Source organism: Anser cygnoides, chromosome 33 (genome assembly GCF_040182565.1).
Source record: "Anser cygnoides isolate HZ-2024a breed goose chromosome 33, Taihu_goose_T2T_genome, whole genome shotgun sequence".
Classification (NCBI taxonomy): Eukaryota; Metazoa; Chordata; class Aves; order Anseriformes; family Anatidae; genus Anser; species Anser cygnoides.
The window spans coordinates 1,259,355-1,275,110 of NC_089905.1; the positions used below are offsets into that span (position 1 = coordinate 1,259,355).

General features: G+C 46.9%; 1 protein-coding gene across 3 annotated transcripts; it reads right to left on the bottom strand.

The window, feature by feature from the left end:
- Window positions 1-2,407: 2,407 nt before the first annotated feature.
- Window positions 2,408-14,994, bottom strand: ANP32E (acidic nuclear phosphoprotein 32 family member E). 3 transcript variants are annotated; one of them, XM_048079076.2, is made up of 7 exons: window positions 14,738-14,994; window positions 12,747-12,896; window positions 12,245-12,367; window positions 10,623-10,788; window positions 8,964-9,121; window positions 7,067-7,121; window positions 2,408-5,260 (listed from the first exon to the last, which is right to left on the bottom strand). In XM_048079076.2, the coding sequence occupies exons 1-7, from the start codon at window positions 14,789-14,791 to the stop codon at window positions 5,193-5,195; spliced, it is 774 nt and encodes a 257-aa protein (XP_047935033.1). In that variant the 5' UTR covers window positions 14,792-14,994; the 3' UTR covers window positions 2,408-5,192. The 3 variants fall into 3 exon arrangements, with proteins under 3 accessions (XP_047935033.1, XP_047935034.1, XP_047935032.1); XM_048079077.2 differs by having other exon boundaries at window positions 2,408-5,257; window positions 8,964-9,124; window positions 14,738-14,991; XM_048079075.2 differs by having other exon boundaries at window positions 8,964-9,124; window positions 14,738-14,989.
- Between the last annotated feature and the right edge of the window lie 762 nt (window positions 14,995-15,756).

The following is a 15,756-nucleotide window of genomic DNA, read 5'->3' on the forward strand; positions in this document are numbered from 1 at the left end:
ATCACACAATACACACGAAGAAGCTCAAAAGCACACTCCCTGAAGGCTAGGCGGCGAAGGACCCTTGTGGTGGCGTGTTCTCAGCAATATGGCTTTCTGAGCTAAGTTTCACTTGGGGGAGAAGAAGACTAAGTAGCAGTCCAGGCGCACACGGAGATGGTTTTAGACAAGCTCCTGGTTCTACCACACACCACCAAGCAGCCTCTCTGCCCTGGACCAGGGCTCAAACAGCCAGTGAAGGGAAGGTGCATGGTTTAAGTCGCCACAGACCCCGCAACAGTGGGGTCTACGTGAAATCAGGCAGAGGCACAGGAGGAAGGCGGCGAGGACTGGGGAAGCTGTCAGGTAACCCCACATCCACCACACTTCTAGCTCAAATGCGGGCAACAGGCACGTAAGCTGCACCTGGAGCATAAGTTACCTGAAAACATGCTCTTTAAAAAAAAAATATCTTTAAAAAAAAAATAATAATAATCTATAGTTAGCTAGTTTTAATTGGTTATTTTTTTCCTTCGAGGTAACGTAGCCCAGCTACTCTCATCCTCCCTCACGCAAGATGTTCGGAAAAACTTTGGGGCTCGTGTTTAATCTTTTTTATTATTGGGGGGTTAGGGGTCGGACTCGGAACTAAATTCTGCTTTTCACCCCAAAACACCACGTGCTTTGTGGCCAGACAAACGGACAGGACAAGCCTCTGTGAGGGGACCGGGTCGCACCCTCCCTCTGCGGGTACAACCCACGAGCGCGGGCAGCCGCCATTATGGAGCGACAGTTGGGGGGGGGGGGGGGGGGGGGAAGGGGGCGGGGCATCGCTTCAAAGCCGCCCCAGCCGCGCGCGGGACTGGGCGGGCTCGCACGGAGGGGCGGAACTGCGGCAAATCTCAGCCAATCAGCGGCAGGGACGCGCGGCTCGGCCCCTGCTGCCCGGAGCCGGGGAACCCCGTGGCTGGCGGTTTCCCGCTCTCGGGGGGCCCCGCGCGGCCTCAGGCGGGGCTGAGGGAGAGTCCTAGGGGGGGAGGGGGGAGCGCGCAAGGGGGAAGCCGCTTTCGGTGTCCCTGCCCCGGAGGGAAGCGGTGATAGTGGAAATAAGGAGATAAGGGCCCACAGGGGGTGGTATAAGGGGGTGGGAAGGCGATAAAAGGGGCAACAAAAGATGAGGCAGCCGCCCAGGCGGCCTCCAGCAGGGCTCGCCTTCACTGCGACAAAATGGAGGACAGCGGAGCCCCCTGGGATTCTGCTGGAGCTGGGTGAGGGCTGGTGCGCTGCCAGCCCTCAAGAAAAGCCCGTTTGCCAGCCCCAGCCGTGGGGAAGACCTCGCCTCAAGGAGATGGCTGCAGGGGCTGTCCCGCATTTCAGAGCGGAGGCTGAGGCAGGGAGGAAGGTGGTTTGGTGCAGGTCATGGCAAGCTGCTCGCCTCCACCAAAATGAGCCCACACCCACCCCTCGCATCGAGTTTTTCCCTATTTTGAAGGCATGCCTACACAGCACTAAGTTTCCTCTCAAGCTCCTTTGTCTTGAGTGTGCCAGAATGATGTAACTCGGGTTTAGTTTGCATAAAACCACCCCTATCCCCCCAAAGTAGGCTAAACTTCCACTGTTAAAAACAATCCTAAAGCTTCGGTTTACCCGTTTGCCCTTGCTCCAGTGGGCAAATTGCTCCGTATGGAGCAAGCGCTGACGGAAAGGCAACTGCTTACCCTTCCCCACCCCCTTTAAAAAAAAAAAAAAACACACAAAATCACCCATTTCTTGGCTAATCACTCATCTGGTAGAAGAAAAGCCTGTTTAGTTACTAGCTTTCTCAAGTGTGTCCAGAGGATTTTTGCCAAGAATGCTGGACTAATCCCAAAATAAAAACAATGCTATGTCTAGCTGTATAGGAGAAGCAGCTCTCCCCCCCCCTTTTAACATTGTTCTTGAATGAGAAGTAATTTATACACACCAAGGCAGCTACTTTGAAGGAACAGCGTTAGGCTTGCGGCTCGGGCTGCCAGACACATCAAGTCAACATTTATGAAGAGCAAAATGCAGTCTCTTGATTTTCAGTTTTGTTTCTTAAGACTCGCCAGACTTGTATAACTAAACTACACTCAAATAGTACGGATTTATAGAGTATGCAAAAGCCCTGTCAGCTCCAACGCTCATTTCTGTACTAAACTCATCTGGAAACACTAAGTGAGCCATACAAACATCACCATGGGTTGTACATTGCGTCCTTCCTCAACCACGACAATGTTACCAAGACCTCCGATATCATTAAGCACCAGCTCTAACCCCACAACGACACACAGTTCTTGAGGCTTTTCAGTAACTGAAAAGACAACAGGAATGAAGGATTACCTCTTACTCCGTTCCTGAAGACGGACGGTATTCTCCTCTTCACAGCTGTACATACTAAAAGAAGTAATCCAATACAATAGTCTCAATTTATTTGAAATAATTCAGTTTGAAAACTTTTTTAATTTAAAATTTACAGCACACGTGGGGAGGAAACATGTTTTGTTACAACTAAAAGTTATCAGAAGAGTGCTGCAGGGTTGTTTTCTTTAATTTAACACTGTCATGGCTTTATTCAAAACACAGTTGCACAAAATCTGTTACTCCAAAGTTTAAGGAAAGAGTTTGATAAGGAACCAAAACACACTATATACATACTGCCATACAAAGAGCATTAAAATAGGACAAAACCTCTACAAAATATAAAACCCACCCTTACATATTTGCATGAAAAGACCACCCACCAAGCAAAAAAGTTTCAAAAGTTATCTGGAGGCTCTGTATTATTTATTTTTAAAAAATGCTATGCTGTTTAATTGCATGCCAAGCTGACAAATATGAAACTATACTTAGATGGTAACGCTGAGGAAAAGACAAAATTACTTAGGAAGTAAGTTTTGTGTGAGGCTCAGTTTCTGAGATGTAGCAGCCGACGCACTACACTGCAAGTTGGCTTTAGGAAGCGGTAAGTTTGCATATCTTAGGGAAAGTCTGCTAACCCCTTCTAAGTTCATTTTGTTTTGTCACATTAGCTCATTCAACGTTAAAATTGGACTTGTTTACTGAAACAAGACCGGTTCTGAAATAATTTTAATTCATCAAAATAGTAAATGTTTCCATTTAAAACTAATTTTATATGCATCAGTAAGAGATAGTTAAGGAAAACCCTGATAACGAAGTTCTTTAAAAGTACACTCTTATAAATAAGTTTTCAATCATTCGCTGAGACTAAAAAAATATAGCAAAAGGATGGGAAAACACTTCTCTATCTCAAAGCTGAACACAAAGCAACTGCCTTGAACACAGAGCCTCCATGACAAGATAGGATGTGCACTTACCTAAGGTTTCTATTCATTCAGTATTCATACACAAACACAGGAACTTAGATTGTGGTTGCAAATGTAGTTTTACCACTACTTTTCTAGTGTCTTTACAGATATTCATTAAAAAAAATGCAAAACTCATTTAGTCAGTTTATTTCCAAGCATATTGCCATCTGCCTGACTCATTTCATTCAGATGCCTTTAATGGCTGGCTATGCTTTACAGCTACATGAGAAACTATGATTTAAGGCTCTATTTGGGGGGAAAAAAACACACACAAGAAATTGGGCTTCGCAGAACTTCAACCCTGCAGTATCTAAACTTGATTTAAGAGCTGGAAGTCACATTTAAAGTCTGCTAGTGTGTGAAATACCTTATTAAATATTCACAAGTAACCGATCTATGGGTGACTGACTCTTACTTAGGTCCAGGAAATCTCCCTCTTCCCCACCCTTGGTGTCTTCCCCAGTTTAATGACAGCTATTGTCAGCCAAGACAGATACAAAAATAAGTCTCTTGAATAAAGCTGTGTGTGATATTTGGTTCAGTACCTACGTGAAACAATGTAAATTAGTTTTATATCAAGACTACTGCTTTAAATCCAAATCATGACTGAAAGAGGAATGCTGTGTGTTTGAAATTGTTTTGCAGTGGCTCAAATGGAAAACATGAATCCCTTGGGGCAGAATTATTACGACCTGTTGGTCACAACCAGGCTGCTAGAAAAGAGCTTGTCTGCATGTCTCCTGCACTTGCCACCAACTTGCAATGGAACAAGTTTCTGCAGCCGTTCAATATATATAAAAAAAAACCCTAAGCTATTAATTAGTATTATACATGGACTTGAATGTTTTGGCTACAACCAGATTAAAAAATTTAAAAGGTGACCTGCAAAGAAAGACTAACTTATGTGCAGCTTTCCCCCTTCAATGATTCTAGAAAAGTGGGGGGGGGGGGTGTTGGAAAAGTGTGCTTGAAGGAGTTACCCGTTAACTTCTGCATTAGAAATGCATATATTTTATAGCCAAGCACAATGATTGTTGCAGAATTCCTGAAGTGACAATGCAAGAGCTAAGTGAGTGAAAGTTTAACCACCGCTTTCTGCAAAATGGTTTCAAACTACGGATTATTTGCTTCTGTTAATATCTGCAGCGACCATGTATTTTGGAGAAAAGTTTAAGGATTACAACCCTCTCAGTTTGCCAAGATACATTCTTGAAGGTATCCCTAGCAAACACTGAACTTCTGAACAAGCAGGAAAAAAAAGATCTTCTGAAACCCACTTAAGCTTTGCAATGCTAACATGCAAAACAGAGTAGAAGACTTTAAAAGTTACAGGAGTCACCTTTTAAAAAGCTGAAATAAACTGTAATCTAGTTGTTGGTTTCCAATAGAATCCCTGGTGAACTCAGACTCTAGTCAATTCCTCATTAGAAACAGACCTGAACTTGCCACATAGCATTTCTGAGTTCAGCTTTTTAAGTATAAAAACTTTAAAATCTTGAAGGAAATCCATGATATTAAATCCATGTAAGACGGGCGTTTTAACTCTGGGGAAATGATAACCAACACAGCAAGCTTGTATAAAATTAAAGAGCTCCAAACAAAACTCTAGGGGGAAAACCTGACAATGGCTTCAGTGACTATAGGGCTGAAAATTGTTTTCTACATATAGGTTCACTACCAGGCTATTTATTGTATCTTATTTGGAATGATAAAAAGGGCAAGAATAGTAAAACCACACTTCTCCTATAAAAAGTTAACATATCTTCTGTAGGGACATCTATGGTACATGGAGACATACAGATCTGCATAATCACTATTGCGTATTCTGTAACTTAAGAGTCTGGTCCTACTCGTGTCTATGACAAATTAATCATCCTCTTCCTCGCCTTCATCTTCAGGGTCTCGTTTCCTCTTCTCCCCTCGAATACCCTCTGCTAAGGAAAAGAGGTACGGCATAGATCTCATTATGTTCTGTTCAGACATCACAAACAACGTTAAAGCATTTAGAAAAAGGTAATGGAAACAGATTGCTGTTTGTAGTTAATGCATTCACCACTGCAACGTCCCCGAGTTGCTTATGGCTCTCAAAAAAGATCAGTTTACATTCCCCTGAATAATTCATGCAGGCCATATTCAACTAAATACAAGCTAAGCACGTGATGTTCCATAAGGAATTATAAATACACTTCATATTGGTAAATGGTTGTTAACATATATTTAAGAACTAAAATGGAAATAGTATTTTTTGCATTTCGCTGACTTTAAGGTTTCAAAGGTGTGTAAACTCCACCCAAAACCCATCAGTTCCTGTCGATACCAAATGCAACACGCTCTTTCCTCTCTCCAGTCGATCAACTGCTCCGAGCATCTTGCATAAAAATCTTTCAGCTTATTCTTAGAAATATGCCTAATTCAGTCAGTGGACTATGCGCTCTTGTGGTGAAATCATGAAATGCAATTTCGTCAAATCTAATAGATTTATTTTCCAGCAGTCATTTCCTGGCTAATTAGCCATCCTGAGCGCCTACTTTGTTGTCTTAATAGATCTGAACGCTGCATTTGTAAGAAGTGAGGAACTTAGCATCACTGCTGCAGAATTTCAGTTTTTCGAGCGCAAGATACATCTCCCCAGACTGCTCCATTAAGCCGAGCATACAAATCAGGTGGGGACTAGCCTAGCGAGAAATTTGAAAAATCCCAGGATTCATCTGCATTTTACACAGCCACGGAAGAGGGCTTCAGGACTACAAGGGAACACAGAACTCTGCAGCTATGGATCGCTTGAAGATTAGAACATAGATGCTAACCGTTAAAAAAAGTGAAGTTCTGGAACAGTCTTCTAAGAAAAAAAAAAAAGACCAGAGGGAAAAGCCAGCTGATTTTAAGATGAAGCTTGATACTTGTAGTTTTGAAAGGACTTCAGCAACCCGTAATAGCAGGGCAGTCCTACCCAGTGCAACCTCACCACTTGTAACACAGACGCACACAAGAGAGTAACGCCTCCTGCCACCCACTCCGCAGAATACCCTGGTATCTGCGCAAGGTTCGAGGATAAACCTTCTGCAATACAGCAATTCCCGCTCCAGTCCGCCGGAGCAGACGAGGAGCTTCAAACATAAGGCTGGGCCTGACCCTGAAAGGCTTCCAAACCTCAAACCACGTGGAAACAAAGAGCGAGTAACATGTTTGTCCTGTTTATTTTCTCACAACTCCTTTTTCAGTATTAAAAGACAAAATTAGTTATTGTATGAAAAAAAGGCTCAAGTAACCCACTTCTTGCAAACAGAACATTTGAAAGCTAGCAAAGGAACTGCATCAGCCCACAAGAACGCCGCTTTTTCGACATCAGCTTTCTATACGATATCTTCTTAAAGCAGGATGCCACACACTGGCTTTTTTTTTTTTTTTTTTTTGCAAGCTTTCAACTATTTTGTGTCTGACACAGGGGCTGAAAGCAATGAAATTAAGAAGTTACAACCACTGATAAAAAGACTCGATAGAAAAAAAAACAGGCTGGATGTATATAAGCCATTAGACGGTATACTGGATTGAGCTTGCATCCTAGGAGCTACCTCTAAATAGAGGGTTTCACTGAGGAAGCCACTCTTAGTTTGATAAGGGGAAAAGATACAGCTACTGCTGCTGCTAGGGCTTCGCCAGGGAAGCCTCTGTTGCATTAAACAAGGTATTTTAAGGTATTTTAATTGGATGTGAAACTTGCAAATTATTAGAGGACTTACCTTCTTCCTCTTCATCACCTCCTTCTTCAACATAGTCGTCATCATCGTCTTCATCCTTTAAAAAAATGGCGAAATACTTTTAAAATTGCACTATACATAAACTTTGCTTAAATGCTGATCTTAGCAGAAATTAAAAAAAAAGCAGAACAACGAATATCTTCACAAAATCACGGTTTCTATGCCAAATGAAGTAAGTAGGTGGGGTGGGTTGTGGTTTTTTTTCCTTATTATTTTTTAAGCTCATAGCTGAAAAAAACATAAAACAATTGACCAGCAGAAGCCCCCCAAATTAAACAATGGTGCAAGATCTTTGTTCTACTGGCACAATGTCAAGCCTCGAAGACAAATTTACGTCTCATTTTCATATGCATCTGGCTCCATCAAATTTTATACATAGGGTAATGGAACAAGTCAAAATGTAAAAACATTAAAGGGCCCATCCGACACTTGCCCTGAGAACACAGGAATTAAAAACCACTCTGGAGTAATTCACTGCAATTAGAATGGGACACAATTTTGTTCTCCAAAATGGCAGACTAGAACTCTTTCTAGTTCTAGTCTAGAGACAACAACTCTTTTCTTTCGGCTCTTCATACAGCCCCTTGACCACCACCTGTTTCTTTTCTAAAGAAATACAAAATTCGAACTCAGCATCTGGTTTTGTTGCATCGTCATCAGAAGTGCCACAGCTCTCAACTCCTCCAACATCTTCATAGCTACCTTGGTTATTCCTAGCCACCTACCACCCAGAGCACATACCCTATAGGCGTGCAAGTAATCCCTAATATCCTTCCATCACACGTTGTTCACGTTCACAAGAACATCCTAAGATCTCAGCTTCAAAATAGACTTAGTTTTTTAGCTCCATGAATTGTGTTACAGCCTCCCAACACTACAGGAAACAGCAAATCGTTAAAAGAACGAAACAAGAAACACCGAAGTAGAGTTTGCGTTGAGATTTTCTGCACATCCACTGCAAACGCAGCTGCTATGATGTAAACTGTTATCAAAAGTAAGAGAAATGGATGTGATGCCCAGTTTTTGATCTGAAATTGGAGACTTGCATGCAAAACCCAAGCCAGATGCGTTCTCCAACTGAAACCCTTGGAGCTGTCAAGAAAGAGGACTGAATCGGGGCTCCTGGGTTTTGCTTCTGTGAAACAACCATTTAGACATGACCAGCTTATTTCTACAAGAACCCATCCATAACCTAGGGTGTTTATTTTCTTATTAAGTGTGTTTTCTTATCCTAGCTTAATATTCCTCCATTTACTCTGAAGCACAGTATCACTTAAAAGATCCTAGGGGATATTTTTGACAGCTTTTCAACGCGACCGCTAGGAAAATTTTCAAGTGAGTACACAGGAAAAAAACAACAGTATTTATAACAGAAAAAAATAACGACTTTTCCTTCATTTCATCTTACTTGAAGTGTCGGTGATGTGATCCAACCTCAACCATCCTGCGTGATTCCGTGTTGTTGCTGCATTCTCTTCTTTTACAAGACTAACATAGCTTCAGTTTTCCAAAATAAGTTAATTTATTCTAATTTATATTTCTATTTTGACGGTTTAATTGGTAGTAGTGCATAGTTCCAAAACATCAGGGAAAACTGATGCTTTAGTTTACAGAGAATAAAGAGGCTCTGGCATCCTGCAGCCCTAAGGGGCGGGATAAAAGTGAGGCACGTTTGGGAAGTCAGCCAGAAGCACCTTCGTACCTGACAGCCACCACTCACGTCCACGTCAACGCCTCCTATTTCAGCGACAGCAACGTTCTCCCTAAAATATCTCCCTGCATCTACACCGCACTCACTGCCTGCATGTTTAAATTAACGCAAACGTCCGTATGCAGTTTCTCTTCCTTTCTTGCGTTTGGAAGAGTCGGCTAACTTTACCTGAATCTCCTCTTTCATCAGGTAGGAAAGACCAACCTCCTCCTCCTCCTCTTCACCTTCCCCCAAATCTGAACCTCCATCATCTTCATCATCTTCCTCTTCATACTCTCCTGGAGGACCAGCTTCATCCTCATCTTCATCATTGTCGTCTTCATCTCCTTCTGAAATGAAATACACGCTCATATATATATGCTAAAAATTAAATTTCATTAACTCCTCTTTATGCAAGTTAATATATGCCAGGCTAAGCTAGTTGTAACTTTTTTTTTTTCCACAAGGTTATTTTTTTTTTAAATGCAGGTAATGTGGGAAACAAGTATGATTTAAATAAAGTTAATCTTTGTAATTTTTTTTTCCCTTGAAGAAAGGCTACCAACTTTTTTACATCACAAGCTTCAGGCAAAATTCTCGATGCCTGAAGCAGCTGTGTATGCAAACTCCTGCAAGGGAGCTGAAATTTAGTCAGTGGAAGAGAAGCTTGTCTGTAGAATCAAACCCTACCAATATTTAAAGGCAAAACCAGCGCAACGTATTACATTTATCTGGTTTTTAATCACTTACTAGCAACTATGAAGCACCTACGGTTGCAAAGTGCTGATCTCTCATTTCTTTTCTGTCTGAAGCACAATCACGTTCACAGTTGCAGCGACGTGAATTAGAAGAAGTGACAAGGTGACTGAACGATTCATTTTCAAGTTAAGAGCCTATTAATCGATTTTCCACTACTGGGTTTATTTTCATATTCCAGGTAGAGACATTTGGCTTTCACCAGGCCGTTTTATGCGCAGACTTCCAAACTTTGATGTGCGACTACTACTTGGCAGCAGCAGCTACTGGCTAACGACTTAAGGGCAGGAGAAAACACCAAGAAACCCGTCGTAAACAGGTACGACCCAAATCTAGCTAGTTTTTTCTCTGGATATCTGGATGTGTGTGTGACTCTGCACCGTAACAGCAGCCCTGTCCTATTTGCTAGCAGCATTTAGGCACGTTTTAGGTATTTTCTCCTTACAGCTTCAACTGTGTCAGTCATCTGCTGAGCCAAGGACGTTTACAGAGGAGCACACGTGCCCCCATCCCTGCAATCGCATCAACGCGGGATTCGCAGCCAGGCGCTGACAGGCCTGTACCTAAGGGTTTCACTTGGAATCTAACAACGGGGGAAAAAACAGGAATAACCTCATTACTGAGTAAGACTGAGGTCAGATCAAAAGGAACCGTAGGCTTTTTATACAGAAATCCCTACTGTGCAATGGGACTGGAACCATCGCCTTCATCTTACACTTCTTCCATGCACAGAAACAGTAAAACTAAGTTTTTCAGACAAAATAACATGTTTGCCCCTTGGCTTCCTATCGGTAGTGCTAAAGTGAGTTACTACTGGCAATAATGTATTTTGAGAATGTTTCTATCTTTGCAACAATATCTTTACTCATGTTTCCTTACACTTAACAGGCTTCTGTAACAGCACTCAAAACCTTTGACAGGAGTTTCCCTTCCCTACAAGTTTGTTAACACCAAACGCGCTGGAGAAGCATGCCTCAGGAACAAGAGCACAGGACGATGCTCAAGCATTCCCGAAGTCCCGATACCCCGTGCCACATTTACGTCTTTATTACAGTAAACTATTTCTATCCACAGTTGAATTCATGAAGTTACCCTCATCATCCTCATCTTCTGAGTCCGGCGCCTCATTATCTTCCTGATCAAATCCGTCTAGGTACGTGATTTGCTGAAGCAGATCAAAAATGCTGTCTCTGTAATCCTCAAGGTTTGTAATCTCACAGCTGAACAGGTCAAGGCTCTTCAAGTTTTTAAGATTTTGCTGAAAATAAATGAAAAGGTTTTTTGCCCCTTGTCTTCTTGATACAGCCACACGGTTCCTCAAGTTACTAGTGCTGCCGTAGCCCAAATGCAGTTAACCACGGCCAGGTACAGGATTTATTTTATCCCCATCCCCTCCTATTCAGTATTTTGCTCCCCATTTGGTACAAACTTCAGTTCAACATATTGGTTGCAGTAGCTAGATCTGCAAAAGCGTTCTCATGAGGAGTTCAACTCCACAGCATGCCCAACGCATCCATGGAGCGCCAGACCACCACGTACACACTGCACAGCACATATTTGGGGTTGGTTTTTTGTTTTGTTTCCATAGCCTGCTTTTGTTCACGCAGCCATGGGCAAAAACTTAGCTCCAGCAGCCTTCCAGTAAACAGTTTGCCTAATTTAATTACAGGCATCTTGCGAGGAGCAAGCGAGAGGCACTTGGTAGGATTTATAATGACACTACCAAATTTGCTTCCCAAGCAGGAACAATGAGACAACTGATCGTGATTCTTCTCACCTTCCAGACTTCACACACACACAGAACGAGCCACCTGCACGGCTTGGCAAGCAGCTAAGATCTAAATAAAAGCGTTTCTTCTGTAAAGCACTGGAACCACGCTACTTGCTCTCCTAACTGCTAGGTTAGAGCACCGTGAAAGCAGACAGAGAACCTCGGAGAAGTTTTACAAGTATGCAGGCTGTACCGAAGTCCTAATAAAAACCAGAACGCTGGCAAAATGGGCGCACAGATCGGGGAGTGACAGCCATCGGCAGCTCCCTCCCACGTTTCAGTAACCTACTACTTGCGCTGCTCAGGTATGCTCCCAGCCAGCCGCCTCAGACACACATCCTAATCACTTCACAGTTTAATGAAAGCTTATATTTTGTCTAATAAGCAACTGCCATATCTTCGCAAACGAACACAAGAGGATTAGCAACGCGTAACTTGGCTACTCTTCTATCAAAGACAAAACAGAAGCTCAAGAATCTCTTCCTCAGTACATCCCATTACTGACAGAGAAGGAATTTTACAGTGCTACGTTTACAAGGACTGTCTCTAAAAGGCATGACATTGAGTTAATCAAGTCGGGACCAGCTGGAATACTGACAAACCTAAAATACCACAGTGTCCTCTCACCTGAGACAGCAAGGGAAAAATACAGAGAGAACATAGGACAGGTAAGAAAGGAAACTTCATTTTGGACACCTTTCAGCAGGGCTGAACAGGGATACGAGCAGCCAAAATACGTCACATTGCATCTCCAGACTTGATGATTTCTTACATTGTGCTACTTTAACCCCCCCGTTTTCCGTTTCATTTCTCCTGCTTAATAAGGTGCCTCACATGCAGCCCTTGCAGCCGTTTCTACCACTCTACTGCAAACATTTATCGATTAAAAAATAGCATTCATTACTTTTAAATTCTCAGTTTGCCCCTCTCGCTTCATACTTACAAGAGCTTCCACAGTGCCGAGATCTTTGATTTTGTTGCCACTTAGATTTAGATATGTGAGATTCGGACACCTTTCTGCAAGGACCTCCAGGCCTCCTGAAATGATGTTGTCGCTCAGCTCCAACTAGCACACAGAGAAAGCGAAGCGATTAAACGGCTGGCTTCTGCCCGTTCCTTTGAGTTTACAGCTGATAATTACAGAAGTACTCCTTAGACACCCAAACCCACGAAATCTCAAGTTTTCGGCTGGCAGAACGCAAAGCACTGGGACTCACAGCACTCCCTCAGCACCCAGGGACACAGCCACCCTCCACACCTTTCCCAGATGAGCATTTACCTCTCTAGGAGCCATTGACCAAGCCCAATTTGGCCATAATTAGCTAGAAAAACTTTCACTGAACCCTCATAAAGCAGCCTGGGTGATACACGAGCCCCACGAGGCGCAGCCCAGGGCTTTTACTTCCCCGCTCACGCCGCCTCGGCAGGCGAGGGACAACACGTACCTTTCGGAGCTTGCTCAACGTGGGGAGCTTGGCCAGCGACGTCAGCTGGACGTTGGCCATGCTAAGAAACTCAAGTTCTTTGAACGAGTCATTCAGGCCTTCGATTTCCCCGTTGCTGGACCGGCAGTTATCGAGCACCAACTCTGTCACCTTCGAACAGGATATCGAGTCACTCGGCAGCTGGAGGAACGCCGCTAAGCCGCGCGTCGCGCCCAAACCGCGACCCGAGAGCCCCAGCTCGGCCCCCGAAAACGAGCAGGGGAGGCACAGCCTCGGCGTTTGAGCACCTGGGGTTCAGCTGCTGGCGTGGAAGGTGGCAAAAATGCCACCACCACCCGGTTCCTGCCCTCGGTCGGGGCAGGAGCTGTTGCTGGTTTCACACCCGAGCAGTCCACCAGCTCGCTCCTGACTTCCACGCGTTTACTCGCGCGATTTGAATCGTTAAAGCCGTTCGGTTTCGTTGGGGATCCAAAACCTCCTGGCTCCGGATTATTTTAGCAGTGAGCTCCGCAGGTTAATTAAGCCCAATTAAGTAACTTCCTCGTGCCAATGCCGCTAAAACAACCAGATAATCAATGCAGGTCGCATGCTTCGAGAAGAGGTAACAAGGAGCAGCTAATTAATTTAAAAATCATCTCATCCTTTGTGGAGCACACCCCTCGTTAGGAAGGACATTAATAAGGCCACCGTTCCCTCCTCCTGCACACTTTCAACTAAAGCAATCTGAAGGCTGCCTCCTCGTGCTGCAGGAGCATCCGGGGCGCACCATTTGTCAACTTCACGTGGAGCCCCCAGCACCGACGTGGCTTTCGCCCAGGACCAGCACCCCGGAGCCGTGCACCCTTTCCAAAACCACCACCGGGGCAGAGGGGGCCCCGACGATGCCTCCGGCGGCGCAAACCCAGGCCTTTAGCGATACCTGCCCCCGATAAGCTCACCGAGGCACGTGCTGGTGAGCCCGACCGCCACTTGCAGGCACTTTTGCAGATTCCCCCCCCCGGGTTTGGTCGGGCTCTCCCTGCAGCTCTGGACTTTACTCTTGGGGCGAGCGCGTCGCGCCGCTCCGCAGCGTCCTCGCTGCCCTCCACGCAGGGGCATCCGCGGGACCCCAGGCCCACGGCCCCAAAAAGCAGCTGGGGAAGCCGAGCAGCAGCCCAGGGCTTCGGCTCAAATGTTGAGGATTTAAGGTTTTGGTTTTTTTTATTATTATTATTATTTTTAAAGAAGCTTCCTCAGAAATGGGAAGTTGGAGGGAGGGCGCAAAGCACGGCGACGCCGCTCGGGACTTTCAGCAACTCGCTGCGGAGCCAGGGGGGCTCAAAGCCCCGATGGGGGCTCACAGCTGGGACCCCCCACCCCAAAAAAAAGTGCCCCCCAAAAAATCCCCCCACCCAAAAGCCCCCCTAAAAAATACACCCCCAGAAAACATTCCCCTCCAAAAACAAGCCCAGGGGTCGCAGGAGGTGGCCGGGAGCTACCAGGGAGGGCAGAAAACCCACGGAACATCGTGGGGAGCATAAATTTTTAAAAATATATACGTTAATAGGAATAGTAAGAGCGGGGAGGATGTCATTTAAGATGGACTCGGTGCGGCTGTGCCCTGTTTACGACAGCCGCGCACACGCAAGTTCAGCCCGACGAGGCGAATTGGGGGAGGAATATTCTTAAAAAAATAAACAGCAGTAATAAAGAAATAACCCCCCCCAGGGCACGGACTGGGGGAAAGTTGGGGAGGCGGCCGCGAGCCCCGACCCCCCCACACACCCCCCCCCAAACCCCCTCAGCAAACTTCGGGGGGCGCAGGGCGGGCGAGAAGCGGGGTCCGGGGGGGGGCCCCGCCGCCTTCCCCCCCCTCGGGGCCGGCTCCTGCGCCACGGCTGACCCAGATTCGGCGGCGCCGAGGGGGGAGCGAGGCCGGGCCCTGGCGGCCCGGGGCCTCCGGGGAAGGCAGCGCGGCCGCCCCCCGCCCCCCCTCCCCGCCGCCCGCTCACCTCCTCCGGCGCCTGGTTCCTCAACTCCAGGTTGATGCGCTTCTTCATCTCCATCGCCCTCCTCCTCGTCCTCCTCCTAGCGGCCCCGCGGCGGTGAGGGAGGGTGGCCCGGCGCTGCTGCGGCCGCCGCCTAAGAGGGAGCCGCGTGTGGGCAGGGGAAGGCCGCGGGCAGCCGCCGCCGCCGGCCCGCTCCGCGCGCAGCTCCGAGCCCTTCAATGGCCGCTCGCACACTGAGCCTCCATGACATGGCGCACGGCGCCCCCGCCCAGGGGCGGGGCTTCCTCCGCGCTACCGCCGCTCTCATTGGCCCCGCGCCGCCGCCGCGGGGGAGCGACGCGCGATTGGCTGGGGGAGCTGTCCGTCTGGCGGCGCGGTGCTTTAAAGGAGGGGGGGGGCGAGCGCGCGCGCGGGAAGGGCGCGCGCCGCGGGGTTTGCGTGCGCGGGGCGGTTGCACGCGGGGCTTTGCACGCGCTTTGCACGCGCGTTCGTGGGGTTTTGGGGGTTTTGCACGCGTGTTCCGTGCAGGGGAGCGGGCTGCCGAGGGGACGCGCTGCAAGCCGCCTCGTGCACGTGGCCGTTTGCTCGCCCGCTTGCACGCGGCGGGCGCTGCGCGGAGGGGGGGGTCGCAGGTTTGTTTGCCCACGGGTGAGCGTTGCACGCGTGGGAGGTTGCGGGTGGGGGGCTGCGCGGCCCGTTGCATCGGGCATGAGGGGGATTGGAGGGGTTGCGTGAGTGCTTTTGCAATGTGGAGGCACGGTTCTGCAGTTGAGGGGTTGCGTGCGCGGTTGCACAAGGGGGCTGCGGGCTGGGGTTTGCAGGGCTGGTTGCACACGGGGGTTGCAGGTGGGCGCTTGCATGTGCTCTGCTGCCCGAGGGGTTGCGCACGCGGTGTTGCATGCCCGGTTGCGTAAAGGGCTGCAGGCGGTTTTGCACGCTGCGCGTTGCACGGTGGAGGGCTGCAGGTGGGGTTTTTGCATGCTTGGTGAATTGCAGGGGGGGTCTTTTGCACCTAGGGCCTT